General features: G+C 44.4%; 2 protein-coding genes across 2 annotated transcripts; both read left to right on the top strand.

Annotated features, from left to right (window-relative positions):
- The first annotated feature begins 11,312 nt into the window (after positions 1-11,312).
- Positions 11,313-12,677, top strand: LOC143220131 (uncharacterized). The gene is made up of 2 exons (XM_076445865.1): positions 11,313-11,463; positions 11,587-12,677. Exons 1-2 carry the CDS (start codon positions 11,313-11,315, stop codon positions 12,675-12,677), a joined length of 1,242 nt encoding a protein of 413 aa, XP_076301980.1.
- Positions 12,678-12,816: 139 nt separating this feature from the next.
- LOC143220130 (uncharacterized) lies at positions 12,817-13,487 on the top strand. Its single transcript, XM_076445864.1, has 2 exons — positions 12,817-12,958; positions 13,003-13,487. The coding sequence occupies exons 1-2, from the start codon at positions 12,817-12,819 to the stop codon at positions 13,485-13,487; spliced, it is 627 nt and encodes a 208-aa protein (XP_076301979.1).
- The last annotated feature ends 449 nt before the right edge of the window (positions 13,488-13,936 follow it).

The raw sequence follows: 13,936 nt of genomic DNA, 5'->3' as shown, positions 1-13,936 counted from the left end.
AGCTACTGAATAAGCCATCGAACCTCAAAGACGACGGTAACGCTCACGAAAGGATTGGCATTCGATCTTTTAGTTCACACATCAAACTAAGGTCCACGAGTTTAAAGTGTATAGTAACTTCAGTCCCTGAACACGAAGTTATACCCTCGATACAGCGCGTAAGATTTGCGGAAAGTAAGGATTTCGGTAAAACGTTTGACCCTATACCAGTAGGTATCGTTGTACGATGGTTCGAATCTCTATATTATGACTTATACCGTGATTTAAGGTGTCCACTCCCAATACTGTTCAGAGGGTTTACTCCCGGCATACGTGGTATCCATCTCGGAATATCAGGATAGGAGATGCTATTGACTTAGCCGTTCGTCTCTCACAGAAGGTGCCAACGTTCTCGGTTGGTTTCGCCCTCAATCTTCTCCTTCACGCATGAATTTATGGTGCCGTCACTATAGTGTGTACTAATGTGTTTCCCCAAATACGTAGCCAAATTCTCGGTAAGGCGTGCTACCTTCTCGCACGGTAAGGCATTCGGTATCGCGTTTGACTTTATAGCAATTATTTACATTCTCACACGGTATGACGTTCGTCTGTCACTGAAGGTGGTAACGTTCTCGAGCCGTACGATCCTAGACCTTTTGATTCGTGCATGAAATTAGGGTTCTCCTCACTAAAATGTATACTAAACTGCTTATCTCAACTCGAAGTTATACACCTGATGCAGCGGTTGTAGTTTCCCGGTAGTAAGGCCTTCGGTAATGCGTTTGACTCTTTAGAAACAGGTATCGTACTACAACGGTTTAACCTGTTCATTAATATTCGGGCCATAAATTATGGTATCTATTTCCAATACCGTTCCGCGGATTTACACATGCAATACCTGGTTTGACTCTCGAAATCACAGGTTGGGGGAAGCAATTGACTTAGTTTCAAATATAAGTAAGATGATAGGTGGTCATACCGTTTGAGAACGTTGCCATCTTTTCTGAGAGTCGTGCAGCTAAGTCAATTGCTTCCCCCAACCTGTGATGTTAAGAGCCAAACCGGGTATTCCATGTGTAAATCCGCGGTACAGTATTGGCAATAGTTACCATAATTTATGGCTCGAATATTAATGAACAGGGTCAGGTGCGCGCCACTAAAGTGTTTAGTAACTTGCTCTTGTCACACAATGTCATTCCCTCGATATAGCGGTTTAAGCTTTCCGAGAGTAACGTATTCTGTAAAACGTTTGACTTTATGCCAACCGCTAACTTTCTCAAACGGCTTCACGCTCTACTTTAATACACAAGCCGTGATTCAACGTGTCGATTGCCAACTCACTTCAGCGCATTTACACCCGAAGTATCAGGTATGGCTCTCCGAATCGCAGGATCGGTGAAGCAATTGGCTTCGCAGTTCGGCACTCAAAGATGCTTTGATCGTTGGATGACTGCTTGACTCTCCATCTCTCCATTCATACATGAAAATAAGGTGCCCGTCTGATAAAATGGCTACCAATTTGATTTCGCGAGCACTAAGCAAGATACTGCCTACAGGGGAAATAATCCAAGAAGGTAAGGTATACGGTAAAACAATGACTTTATACAAATTGGTAATATTCTACGACGATTTGACTCCTTACTTTAATACTCATTCCGTTAGGTAAGGTGTCTCTTGCCAATAGTGGGCTGGGAATTTAATTACGGAATACCTAATTTGACTCTCGGAATCTCTAGTCAGGTGAAGCTATTCACTTAGTAGTTCACCTCTCACCGAAGATAGTAATGATATCGCACGTTTTGACACCCGACCTTCTAGTTCATACATGAAGTTAAGGTAGCCGTCACTGAAATAAATATTCATATCTTTCTCTCGACACGAATTAATACTCTCGATGAAGGTGGTGGAGTTCGCCGAAGATAAGCCCTCCTGTAAAACATTTTACTTTATTCCAATTGGTAACGCTATCAAACGGATTGACGAACTACTTTAATATCAAACCGTCATTTAAGGTGTGTATTTCCAATACTGTCAGCGGATTTACTCCCCGAACACCTGGATTAACTTTAGGAAACGCAGTATAGCAGAAGCTATTGTCTTAGCCGTTCGACTTTTAGCGAACGTGGTACAGATCTGCAACTGTTTGACCCTCGATATTGTAATTCATGCACGGAATAATGGTGCCCGTCTCTAAAATGTAGACCAATATGCTTCTCTGAACACGAAGTTATACTCTCGATGCAGCGGGTATGGTTCGCGGAAGGGTATCCGTAAAACGTTTGACTTTACGCAAATTGGTAACGTTATCAAACGGTTTGGGTTAGGCATACCATAATATTCAAATCGTGATCTAACGATACGATTGCCAATACTGTTCATTCGATTTACTATTGGAATACCTGGTTTGACACACGAAAACACAGGATATGTGAAGCTAATATCCTAGTCATTCGGATCTCATAGAAGGTGGTAACGTTCTCGAAAGCATTGAGACCTGGTGTCTATACATATACTCGAAAATGTGATGTCCGTTCGCTAAAATGTCAATTAATATGTTTCAGCGAACATTAAGCAGGACACACGCTATAGCGGGTTGTGATTTTGAAACGTAAAGTATTCGGTAAAAGGAACGACTTTCTCGGAATTGGTAATGTTCTCCGACGGTTGCACTCTTTACTTTAATGATCATACAACGAGATAAGGAGTCTATTGCCAATACTTTTCATTGGATTGACTCCCGGAAACCTGGTTTTACATTCTGAATCACAGGATAGGAGAAGCTGTTGACTTAGCCTTTCGAATCTCAAAAAGGTGGCAACATTCCCGAACGCCTTGAACCGAGATATTGAAATTCGGAAATGAAATTAAGGTGTCAGTGTCTAAAGTGCATACTAACTTCCTTCTGTGAACACGAAGTTATGCTCTCTATACAGTGTGTTAGCATTACGGAAGGAAAGGCCTTCGGGAAATGTTTGACTATATACAAATTGGTATCGTTATACATAGGTTCGATTCTGCAGCTTAATATCTATAGCCTGAAATAGGGTGTCCAATGACAATGATGTACGGCGGATTTACTCCAGGAATACTTGGTATAGCTCTCGGAATCATGGAGTAAGTGAAGCTAGTGACTCAGCTGTGCGATTCACAAAGGTGGTGGTAACGGTCTCCACCATCCTCAAGTGACGTTCCGAATCATACGATTGCTGATGCTATTAACGTAGCCGTTTGATTCTAAAGGGAAGTGGTAAAGTTCGCGAAAGATTTGACTCTCGATCTTCTAATTTATTCATGAAATTAAGGTGCCGGTCACTATAACTTATCGTAATTTCTTCTACTGAACAGAATGTTCTACTCTCTATGAAGCGAGTAAGATTCACTGCAGGTAAGGCTTTCGGTAAATGTTAGACATCGATACAAATTGGTAATGTTCTCATACGCGGTGACGCTCTTGCTTAATATTCAACCCGTGGAATAATGTGTCCCTTTTCAATACTGCCCAGCGGATTGACTCCCGGAATACTTGCTTAGACAATCGAATAATATGATAGGTGCAGCAATAGGCTTAGTCATTCGACTCCCAAAGAAGGTGGGGAATTTCTAGAAGGGTTGGATTCCCAATTATTCTGTTTCAACATGCAAATAAGGTGTCCGTCTGCTAAAATATCTACTAACTTGTTTTCGTGAGCACTAAGTGCGACACTCGCTACTGCGTGATATGTTCTAGGATGGTAATATATTCGGTAAAAAGATGGACATTATTCCAATTCGTAATATTCTGCAACGGTTTCACTCCCTACTTAAATATTCATAACTTGAATTATGGTGTCCATTGCCTATACAAAACGGCGAATTCAGTCCTGTAATACCCGCATCGAATCTCGGAATCGCGGGATAGGTGACGCTAATTACTTAGCTGTGCGAATCTCACAGAAAGTAGTATCGTTATGGAACAGTATGCCAATCGATCTCCTCATTCATACCTGAAATGAAGGTGCCTGTCACTAAAAGGAATAATAGGTTGTTTCCTGCAACACGAATTTAGACTGCCGATACAGCAGCTTAGAATATCGGAGGGTATGGCCTTCGGTAAAGCGATTGACTTTATAGCAATTAGTAACGTTATCAAACGGTTTGGCGCTCTATTTTAATATTCAAACCGTGAGTTACGGTGTCTATTGCCAATACTGTTCAGCGGATTTACTCCCGAAGTACCGCATTTGAATCTCGGAATCGAACGAGAGGTGAAGCTATTTGCATAGCTGTTCGATACTCAAGGAAGGTGTCATCGTGATCATACGGTTTGTCCATCGATATTCGAATTGAAACGTGAAATTAAGATGCCTGTCACTCAAATGCATACTAATTTGTTTCCCGTATCACGAAGCTATAATTCTGATACGGCAGGTTAGCTGCAACGAAGGTAAAGCCTTCGGTAATGTGTTTGTGTCTATACCAATACGTGTCGGCCACTCACGATAAGACCGCCCACTTTAGAGCTAATGCCGAGAATTCGAGGGTCTATTGCCAATGTTGTACAGGGGTTGTACTCACAGAATGCCTGGTTTGACTACCGGTATCACAGGATAGTTGAACGTATTGACGTAGCTGTGCCACTCTCAAAGAAAGTAGCTACGTCGTCGAACGGTTTGCCCTCGATGTCCCTATATATGCACGAAAACAATGTATCCGTCTGCTAAAATGTCTAATAATTTGATCACGTAAAAACTAAGGAACACAATTGCTGCAGCGTGTTGCGATCCCAGAATGTAAGGAATTGGGTAAAACGAATGACTTTATTCGAATTGGTATCGTTCTCAGACAGTTGGACTCCCTCCATTAATATTCATACCGTGATGTAACGTGCCTATTGCTAGTACAGTTTAATGGATTTTATACCGGAATACCTTGTTTGACTCTCGGAATCACAGGATAGGTGAAGTTATTCACTTGGCCGTTCCACTCTCAAAGGCGGCGGTAATGTTCATGATCAGTCTGAGTTCCGTTCTTCTTATGCATACACGAAATTGAGGTTCTAAAATGTCTACTAATTTGCTTCTCGCAACACGAAGTAATGCCCTGTATGTAGCGGGCTTGCTTCTCGGAAAGAATGGCCTACGGTAAAAAGTTAGACTGTATACGATTGGGTAAAGTTCTACAATGGCTTGACCTCCTGATATAATATTCGATCAATGAATGATGTACGGCAGATAGCGCAACATTACTGTTTGCAGTATTTGTATATAAATATAAAAATTTACTGTTATGTTCATTACAATTTTTTTCGAAATTCTTAGTTCTATAGTTCTATTGTTAGTTTAAAAAATTGGATACATTAATACAAGTGTCTTTGGAACTAGTTCAGTGCACGTTTAAGACATTATATTGTTAAACTTATTGTTATTTTACACGATTGTCTGTACACGTACCTACGCTTCCGGAGCGACACGAGTGGACGGGAGTTGCAATGCCTTCGGTATGTCGGAACAGCACTGCAGGATGGTCTTCGTCAATTTCGTTAACTCTGATTTGGTTCCGTATGGATTTCATCCCAGTCTCCCATTTATAAATACATCCTGCAATTGTCTCTTCGGATATCTTCTATTTCTTCCATAATTTGCAGTTCGTAATTTGAAAAACATGTATTTCTCAGTAAAGGTGTTCCTGAAAATAGTATAGTGTACGATTACAACATTATTTTGTTTTATTTATGGTTATTGTACATGATTGTCTGTATACGTTCCTACGCTACCAAAGCGACACGCCTGGATCGGGCAAGTAGTTGCGTACGGTGGATAGACGCGAGACTGCAATATGGTATTGGTTAACTTCTATAGCTCTGATATTGTACTGTTTGCACTCCTTCGCTGTTTCCAATTTATTTCGACGTATTGTCATGTACTTCTATAATATTTTCGATTCTTTTCAAAATTTCAAATGTTTAACATCAGAAATTGTATTTTATAGGATCAGTGACCTTGGAAATAGATGAGTGCACGTTTTTGATAATATTTTGTTATATTTACTGTTTTTACATACGTTTGCCTGTATGAGCACATATGCATCCAGAAAGACACGGCTTTAGTGGCTTTGCAGTTGCGTACGGCAGAACGGAGCGACACTACTGGATGGTCTTCGATAATGTTTTTAACCTTGATATTGCAGAGTAAGAATTTTTTCCCAGTTTTTCATTTATTTGTACATACCGTAAGTTACTGCTGTAATATTTTCACTTCTCCTAAAAAATACAATTTCTGAAAAAAAAATTGGAGGATTCGAATATAACCGGAAATATCATAACAGTAGATCACAGAATGTAGGAATAAATATTTAATATCGAAAGAATGCATTCGGCACAATATCAAGGTCAGAGAAATTAACGAAGATAATACCGTAGGGGCGGTCCGATATGCGGAACGCACCAGCAAGACAATAACAGGCTCGTCGCGCCTGAGGCGTATGTACGTATAAAGAGTATTATGTAAAATAAGAATAAGTTTCATCATAATATTGGCATAAACGTACACTCGACTAACTCCAAAGACACTTTCACTGATAAATACAATTTTTTAAACCAAAAATTGAAAATTTTGAAAAGAACTGGAGACATCATAACAGTAAATTACAGTATGTAGATAAAAACTGAATACAGAGAAATAATGCACACAGTTCAATGTCAAGATCAATGACATTATCAAAGACCATACAGCACTGTAGCGCCGATATTCCGAACGCAAGTCCAAGAGAACTCCATCCGTGTCGATCCGGAAGTGTAGGTACGGACACCCAAAATCGTTTAAAATATCAACAAATATAGAGAACTGATGACATAAGCGTACACTCAACTGACTCCGAAGACACTATTCATAAAATGTACAATGAATGATATTAAAAATTGTGAATTTTGGAAAAATTCGTAAGTATTAAAACAGTAAATTGCAGTTTATATAAATAAATGGAAGAATGCGAAAGAATGCATACGTTAGTATATCAACAAGCGAACGCAACAACGGACGAATCCAGTGCTGTCGCACCGGCAGTGTAGGTACATAAGGAGACTATCATATATAATAACTAAGAATTCAACAACATATGATCAGAAGCGTACCCTCATCAAATTCCAAAGGCACAGTTCATGAAAAGTACAATGACTGATTTTAGAAATTGGGAATTATGAAAATATCGAAAGAATCGCAACAGTATATTACTGTGTGTACTAATAAGTTGAAAATAGTGAAAGAAAGAAAGGGGTACAATATCAAGGTTAAAGAAATGAACATAGGCCATTGTAAGATCACGCCAACTATGTTGCCCTGGATGCGTAGGTACGTGCACAGACAATCACATAAAATAACAATATTATTAACATGAAAATGTCACAAACGTATGATAATCTAATTCCAAAGGCACTTTTCATGTACGATACAATTTCTGGAATTGAAAATTTGAAACTTAATAATTTCAAAAATAAATATCGTAACATTAAATTACAGTATGTACACATCAACAGGAAACAGAGAAGGAATGCGAACGGTACATTATCAAGGTCAGAGAAATTAACAAAGACCTAACGGCACTGTGGCTCTGATCTAGCGAACACAACTACAAAGCCAATCCTGCCATGTCGCACCGTACGCGTAAGCAGTCATATAGACAATCATATAATCTATCAACAACCTTGACAGAAAATTGTCATATATGTACACTCATCTATTTCCATAGACACGTATACTAAGAATTACAAATCCCAAAACTAAAATTTATAATTCTGCCAAATCGAACATACCATAACAGAGAATTACAGCATACAAAATTTAATACTTGGCTATGAAAGAATTAATACTGTACAATGTTAAGGTTAAAAATACGTACAAAGGCCATACAGCAGTGACGTACCGATCTAATGAACGCTACTGCAAGACCACAGGAGCCGTGCCGCTCCGGAGAAGCAGATACATATAGAGACAATCCGATAACATGCCCAAGAACTTAATAAAATATTGTCGTAAACGTACACACAAATAACTCCAATGACACTTTTATGAACAAATGAAATTTTTCTCAATCAGAAATCGAAAATTTTGAAAAAAAAATGGAGAATATCAAAACAGTAAGTTACGGTATGTCGAAATAAATGTAAATGTGCGAAAGAATATAAACTATACAATATAGTGTTTAAAAACAGGATTGGCTTTGTAGTTGTGTTCGCTAGATCGGAGCCACAGTGCCGTTAGGTCTTTGTTAATTTCTTTGACCTTGATATTGTACCGTTCGCATTCCTTCTGATCATGTGAACGCAACTACAATATAAATCCAGCCGTGTCGTACAGGAAGCGTATGTGCCTATTGCGACCATCCTATAAAATAACAATCAAGTAACCAAAATATAGTCATAAACAATCATTCCACTAATTCGGTGGCACTTGTCCTAAAAAATGTAATTGCTAAAACAAATGTTTGAAGTTTAAAAACAAAATGGTAAATATCATTACTGTAAATTACAGTATGTATAAGAAAGTGGAAAACTGGGTAAAATGACAACGGTACATAATCAAGCTTAAAGAAATATACGAGGGTCTTCCAGTGTACCGCGCCAATCTGCCTTTCGCAACTGCAAGACCACTCCAGTCGTGTCGCACAGGGAGCGTCGGTATGTACACAGACAATCATATAAAATAACAATAAGTTTAACAGAATAATGTCATAAACGTATACTCGATTAATTCCAAAGACACAATTATTGGGAAATACAATTTCTTAAAATTAAAATTGAAAATTACGAAAAATAATCGAAAATATCACAACAGTAAATTGCAATATCTATAAATAAATAGAAAACTGTGACAGAATGCATATGGTACAAAATCAAGGATAAGGAATTAACTGAAATCATACAGTAATGCCGCTTCGAGCTGCAGTGTACATCTGCAAGACCCCGATATATCTTCATCTAACCTGTGATAGCATGAGTATAAGCAGGTATTCCGGCCGTAAATCGGCTGAACAGTATTGGTATCAGGTATATTAATTCGCTGGTTGAGTATTATTGTAGAGCATCAAACTGTTTGGGTGCGTTGCCACTTTGTTAAGAGTCGAACGTTTTTCTGGAGACCTTACACTCCGAAAGCCTAACCAGCTGTATCGATGGTATAACTCCGTGTTCAGAGGAACAAATTAGTAGACATTCTAGCGACTCGCACCTTAGTTTCATGTATGAGTAAGGTGATAGAGGGTCAAACCGTTCTAGAGCTTTACCACATTCTCTGATAGTGGGATGTCTATGACAATAGCTTCTGCTTTCCTGTCATTCCGAGAGCCAAACCAGGTATTCCGCGCGTAAATCCAATGAACAGTGTGGTCAACCGACGCCATAATTCACGGGTTGGGTATTTAAACGGAGCGTCAAGCCGTTCGACAACGATAGCAATTAGTATAACGTCATTATTCTTACAGATTACCTTACCGTCCGAGATCCGATCGCGCCGTATCGAGTGTCTTGCTTATTGTTCGCAGAAACAAATTAGTCGACGTGTTGGCAGACGGACACCACATTTCATGAATAAATATAAAAATCGACAGCAAAGCCGTTGGAGAACGACACCGCCATTTTTAGACACTAACGGCGATGTGAATGGTTTTACATAACTAGTGATTCCGACTGTCAGGCCAGGTATCCAGTCAGTAAATCTGCGGAACGGTATGAGCAAACAACACCTTATTCCACGGCTTGAATATTAAAGTAGCGTGTCAAGCCGTTTGAGAACGATACCGATTTGTACAAAGTCAAACGTTTACCGGAGGCATTTACGTCCGCGAATCTGAACAGCTCCATCGTGACTATAACTTCGGGTTCTGAGAATGAAACTAGTTTTAATTTCAGTGACGGGCACATTAACTTCATGTATGTAATAGAAGATCGAGGGTCATACAGCTCGGTAACGTTGCCACCTTCTATTAGACACCAACCGCTGCGCCAATGGCTTCACCTATCCTGTGGCTGGTAAAGTCAAACCAGGTATTCCTGAACTAAGGCCGCCGAACAGTACTGGCAATAGTCACCTTAATTCACGGTTTGAATAGTAATGTAGAGCGTCCAACCGTTTTATATCGTTATCAATTAGCGTAATGTCAAACGATTTACCAATGGCCTCACCTTCCACGAATTTCACCCGCTGCATCGATAGTATTACTTCGAGACCAGCGAAGCACATTAGTATACATAGTATAGACAGGCACCATTGTTCCGTGCATGAATTATAAGATCTCGGGTCAAACCGTTGAGACCTTTTCCATGTTCGCTGACAGTGGAACGGCTGAGACAATAGCAACTGCTATTCTGTGATTCCGAAAGTAAAGCCAGGTATTCCGGGAGCACATCCGCAGGACAATATTGGCAATAGACAGCTTATTTCACGGTATGCATATGAAGGTTGAGCGTCCAACGGTTACAGAGCTTTGTCTTTTAATTTAGAGTCAAACTTTTTACCGTGGGTGATACATTCCGAGAAGCCCCAACCGCTGCAGCAAGTGTCTTGCTCAGTCTTCAGGGTAGCCAATTAGTGACATTAACTCCAGGAATACATGGTTTGACTCTTAGAATATTTGAATACGTCAAACTATGGTCTTAGCCGTTCGTTTCTAAATGAATGTGGTTACGTTCTCGAACGGTTTGGTCCTCGATCTAATAAGCAATACATGAAATTACGGTGACTGTCACTAAAATTCATACTAACTTGCTTCTCTGATCACGAAGCCACACCCTCTGCAGAGCTGGTTAGCTTCTAGGAAGGTAAGGCCTTCGGTAAACCTTTTGACTCTGTACGAATAGGTACTGCTCTTCAACGGTTTCATGCTCTGCATTATTATTCATACCGTGAAATAAGCGGTCTATTGCCAATACTGTACAGCGGATTAGACCAGGATTACCTGGTTTGGCTCTCCGTAGCTCTGGATAGGTGAACGTATTGACATAGTCGTTCGACTCTAACAGAAGGGCGCAACGTTCTCGAGCGGTTTGACCCTCGATCTTCTAGATCATACATGAAGTCCTGGTGCCCGTAATTAAAATGTTTTCTAATTTGTTTCTCTTATCACGAAGTCATGCTCTCGATACTGCGGGATACGTTCTCGGAAGGTAACGTAGTCTGCAAATAGAATGACTCTATAACTTTTTGTAATGCTCCCCGACGATTTGACTTCCTACACTAATGCTCATGCCAAGAGTTTTGGTTTATATTGTCAATGCAGTATAGCGAATGTACTCCTAGTATACGTGGTTTAACTATCGGTATCACAGGGTAGTTGCAGGTATTGACGTAGCTGTGCCACTCTTTATGGTGTGGTGGGACACAGCCCGCAACCCGATCGCCACGCCGCAGCACCAAGGGGAAGGCCATGTGAGGTTCCGGTGGGGTGGCGTCGTACAGGTGGGCTGCTACGTCTCGCCCAACCGCACGGTCGCGGAGGACGAGGATTGCATGGACAGTAAGCGGTGAACCACCACCTGTCCTGGCCCGTGATCGTCCTCTGGGACTTCAACGCCCACGCCACCGCGTGGGGGGTGCCGGAGGACCAACGCGAGAGGCAAGGCGTTCCTGGAATGCGCAGCCCGGTTGGATCTGAGGATCCTCAACAGGGGCGGAGCTAGCACGTACGTGAGGCCGGCGGGGGAGTCCGTGGTGGACACCTCCTTCGCCTCGCCGGCCGCGCTGAAGAGGCTCACCGCATGGGGAGTGGAAGAGAAGATCGAGTTGCTGAGCGACCATATACCCATCCTCATGCGGCACCGCGCCCCGGGCCCGGACCGGCGTCGTCGAGAAGAGGTAAGAAGAGGCGGCATCGACTCGGCTCGGAGGTGGCAGCTGCAGCGCATGGACGGGGACGCTGTGCACGCGGCGGACTGGTCCCCAGGCCCGGCGGGTGACGTCGACGCGCAGGTCTCGGTGCTCAAGCGAGCCATGACCGAGGCGTGCGACATTGCCATGCCACGGGCAACGAAGAAGCCACCTAGGTCGGTGTACTGGTGTAGCGTCGAGCTCACGACTCTCAGGGAAAGTGCCAATCGAGCCCGCCGCCGGTACACCCGGGCCAGACGCGGAAGAGCGGCCACGTCGGAGGAGGAGTCTGCCCTGCGCAGGGTGTGCAGGTGCACGAACAAGAGCCTGCGCAGGGCGATCAAGAAGGCGAGATCCTCCGAGTGGAAGACTCTGCTAGAAACGCTTCATCGGGAACCGTGGGGTCGTCCGTATCGCGTCGTGTTAGGCCGAGTGAGGCGGTGGGCTCCGCCGCTTACGGAGAGCATGGAGCCTGCCTTCGCGAAGCGGGCCTTCAACGCCCTATTCCCCGCGTCACCTGGGATGGTGATGACAGCGGAGGAGGTCCCGACGACGCGATGCGAAGTCGGATGGACAGATGATCGTGGGGTAACATCCGAGGAGATGAGCCAAGCGATACGGGAAATTGGAGCGAGATCCAAGGCGCCGGGACGGGACGGGATCCCTGGACGCGCCTGGGTCCTCGAGTCGAGTAGGGACCCTCTTCACACTGTGCGTCCGGGAGTGCAAGTTTCCGGAGTGCTACAAGAGGGCCAAGGCGGTGCTACTGCCGGAGGTGGGCAGGTCCCAGTAGTCTCCGGCGGCGTACAGGCCGATCTGCCTGTTGGACGAGGGTGGGAAGCTCTTCGGGAGGGTGGTAGCTAGGGGGCTGAGGGACTACCTCTCGGGAGCTGGTCCGGATCTGGATGACCGACAGTTCGGTTTCCAGCAGGGGCGGTCGTCCGTCGGCGCAATTCAGCGCATCAGGTCCGTGTCGTAGACGGTCGTCCATCAGGGCGGGGTGATGTTTCCCGTTAGTTTCGACAACGCCAACGCGTTTAATCCCCTGCCCTGGACTGCCGTCAGGGTGGCGTTGGAGCGGCACGAGGTGCCCCAGTACATGGCGGTACTGTGGGCAGAGAGATGCGCTGGGGGGTCCCACAGGGGTCGGTACTGGGTCCGATCCTGTGGAACTTAGCGTTCGATACAGTGCTGCATGGCTCGTTCCCCGATGGGGTGAGTGTTACTTGCTACGCGGATGACACCCTCGTCACGGCGAGCGGTCGCGAGTACGGGAGGACGACCCTGCTCGCCGAACTGGGAGTGGCCATAGTGGTCAATGCCATAGAACGCTTGGGATTCCGTGTTTCGCCGGAGAAGACCCAGGCGATCTGGTTCCTCGGCGGGACGAAGCGGGTAGTACCGTCGGGCAACGTACGAAGTAGATCGGTCTACGTGGGTGGAAAGGCAGTCCAGATCCGGGATACGATGAAGTATCTCGGCCTCCTGCTGGACGGCCGATGGACCTTCGAGGACCACTTCGAGCAGCTCGCCCCTCGCCTCGAACAGACGGGTGTGGCACTGTGCCGGCACCTCCCGAACATCGGAGGGCCGGACGAGAGAGTGCACCGCCTGTACTCCGGGGTCATCCGTTCGATGGCCTTGTACGAAGCCCCGGTATGGGCGCGGAACTGATGGCCAGCCGCAAAAGCTGTGCCAGACTCGCTAGCGCCTGACGCAGACTGACCATCAGGGTGGTGAGGGGGTATCGCACCGTCTCACACGTGGCGGTCTCCGTACTGGCGGGCCTCCTGCCGCTGGATCTGCTGGCGGGAATGGAGGCCAGAACTTACGACATCGTGCGTCGTCGACCGAGCGGGCTCCCGAGTCTAGGACCGGTGGAAGCGGATAACATCACTAAGGATATCCGACGGGCCGGTTTGGAAGATTGGAGACGGAGGCAAAGCCGTCAGGCGAGCCTCCGCCATAGGACCGTCGGAGCCATCGTCCCGGTCCTAGACGCCTGGATGAAGAGTGGGGGCAGGCGGACATTCCGCCTCACGCAGGTGCTCTCCGGACACCGGTGGTTCGGAGAGTATCTCAACAAGTTCGGGCGAGAGGATACGCCAGGGTGTTGATTCTGC

This window comes from Lasioglossum baleicum, unplaced genomic scaffold, assembly GCF_051020765.1.
Source record: "Lasioglossum baleicum unplaced genomic scaffold, iyLasBale1 scaffold0213, whole genome shotgun sequence".
Lineage (NCBI taxonomy): Eukaryota > Metazoa > Arthropoda > Insecta > Hymenoptera > Halictidae > Lasioglossum > Lasioglossum baleicum.
Note: the sequence above shows the minus strand (reverse complement) of the source record. Positions and strands in the feature narration are given on the sequence as shown.

What these genes read in the sequence shown, in the direction of transcription:
- LOC143220130 (XM_076445864.1), top strand. Translation starts at nt 12,817, where the DNA reads ATGTTTCCCGTTAGTTTCGACAACGCCAACGCGTTTAATCCCCTGCCC. An exon ending in CGCTGGGGGGTCCCACAGGG is followed by an intron (nt 12,959 to 13,002) that starts GTCGGTACTGGG and finishes CGTTCGATACAG; the next exon opens with TGCTGCATGGCTCGTTCCCC.
- LOC143220131 (XM_076445865.1), top strand. Translation starts at nt 11,313, where the DNA reads ATGGTGTGGTGGGACACAGCCCGCAACCCGATCGCCACGCCGCAGCAC. An exon ending in GGACGAGGATTGCATGGACA is followed by an intron (nt 11,464 to 11,586) that starts GTAAGCGGTGAA and finishes TGGAATGCGCAG; the next exon opens with CCCGGTTGGATCTGAGGATC.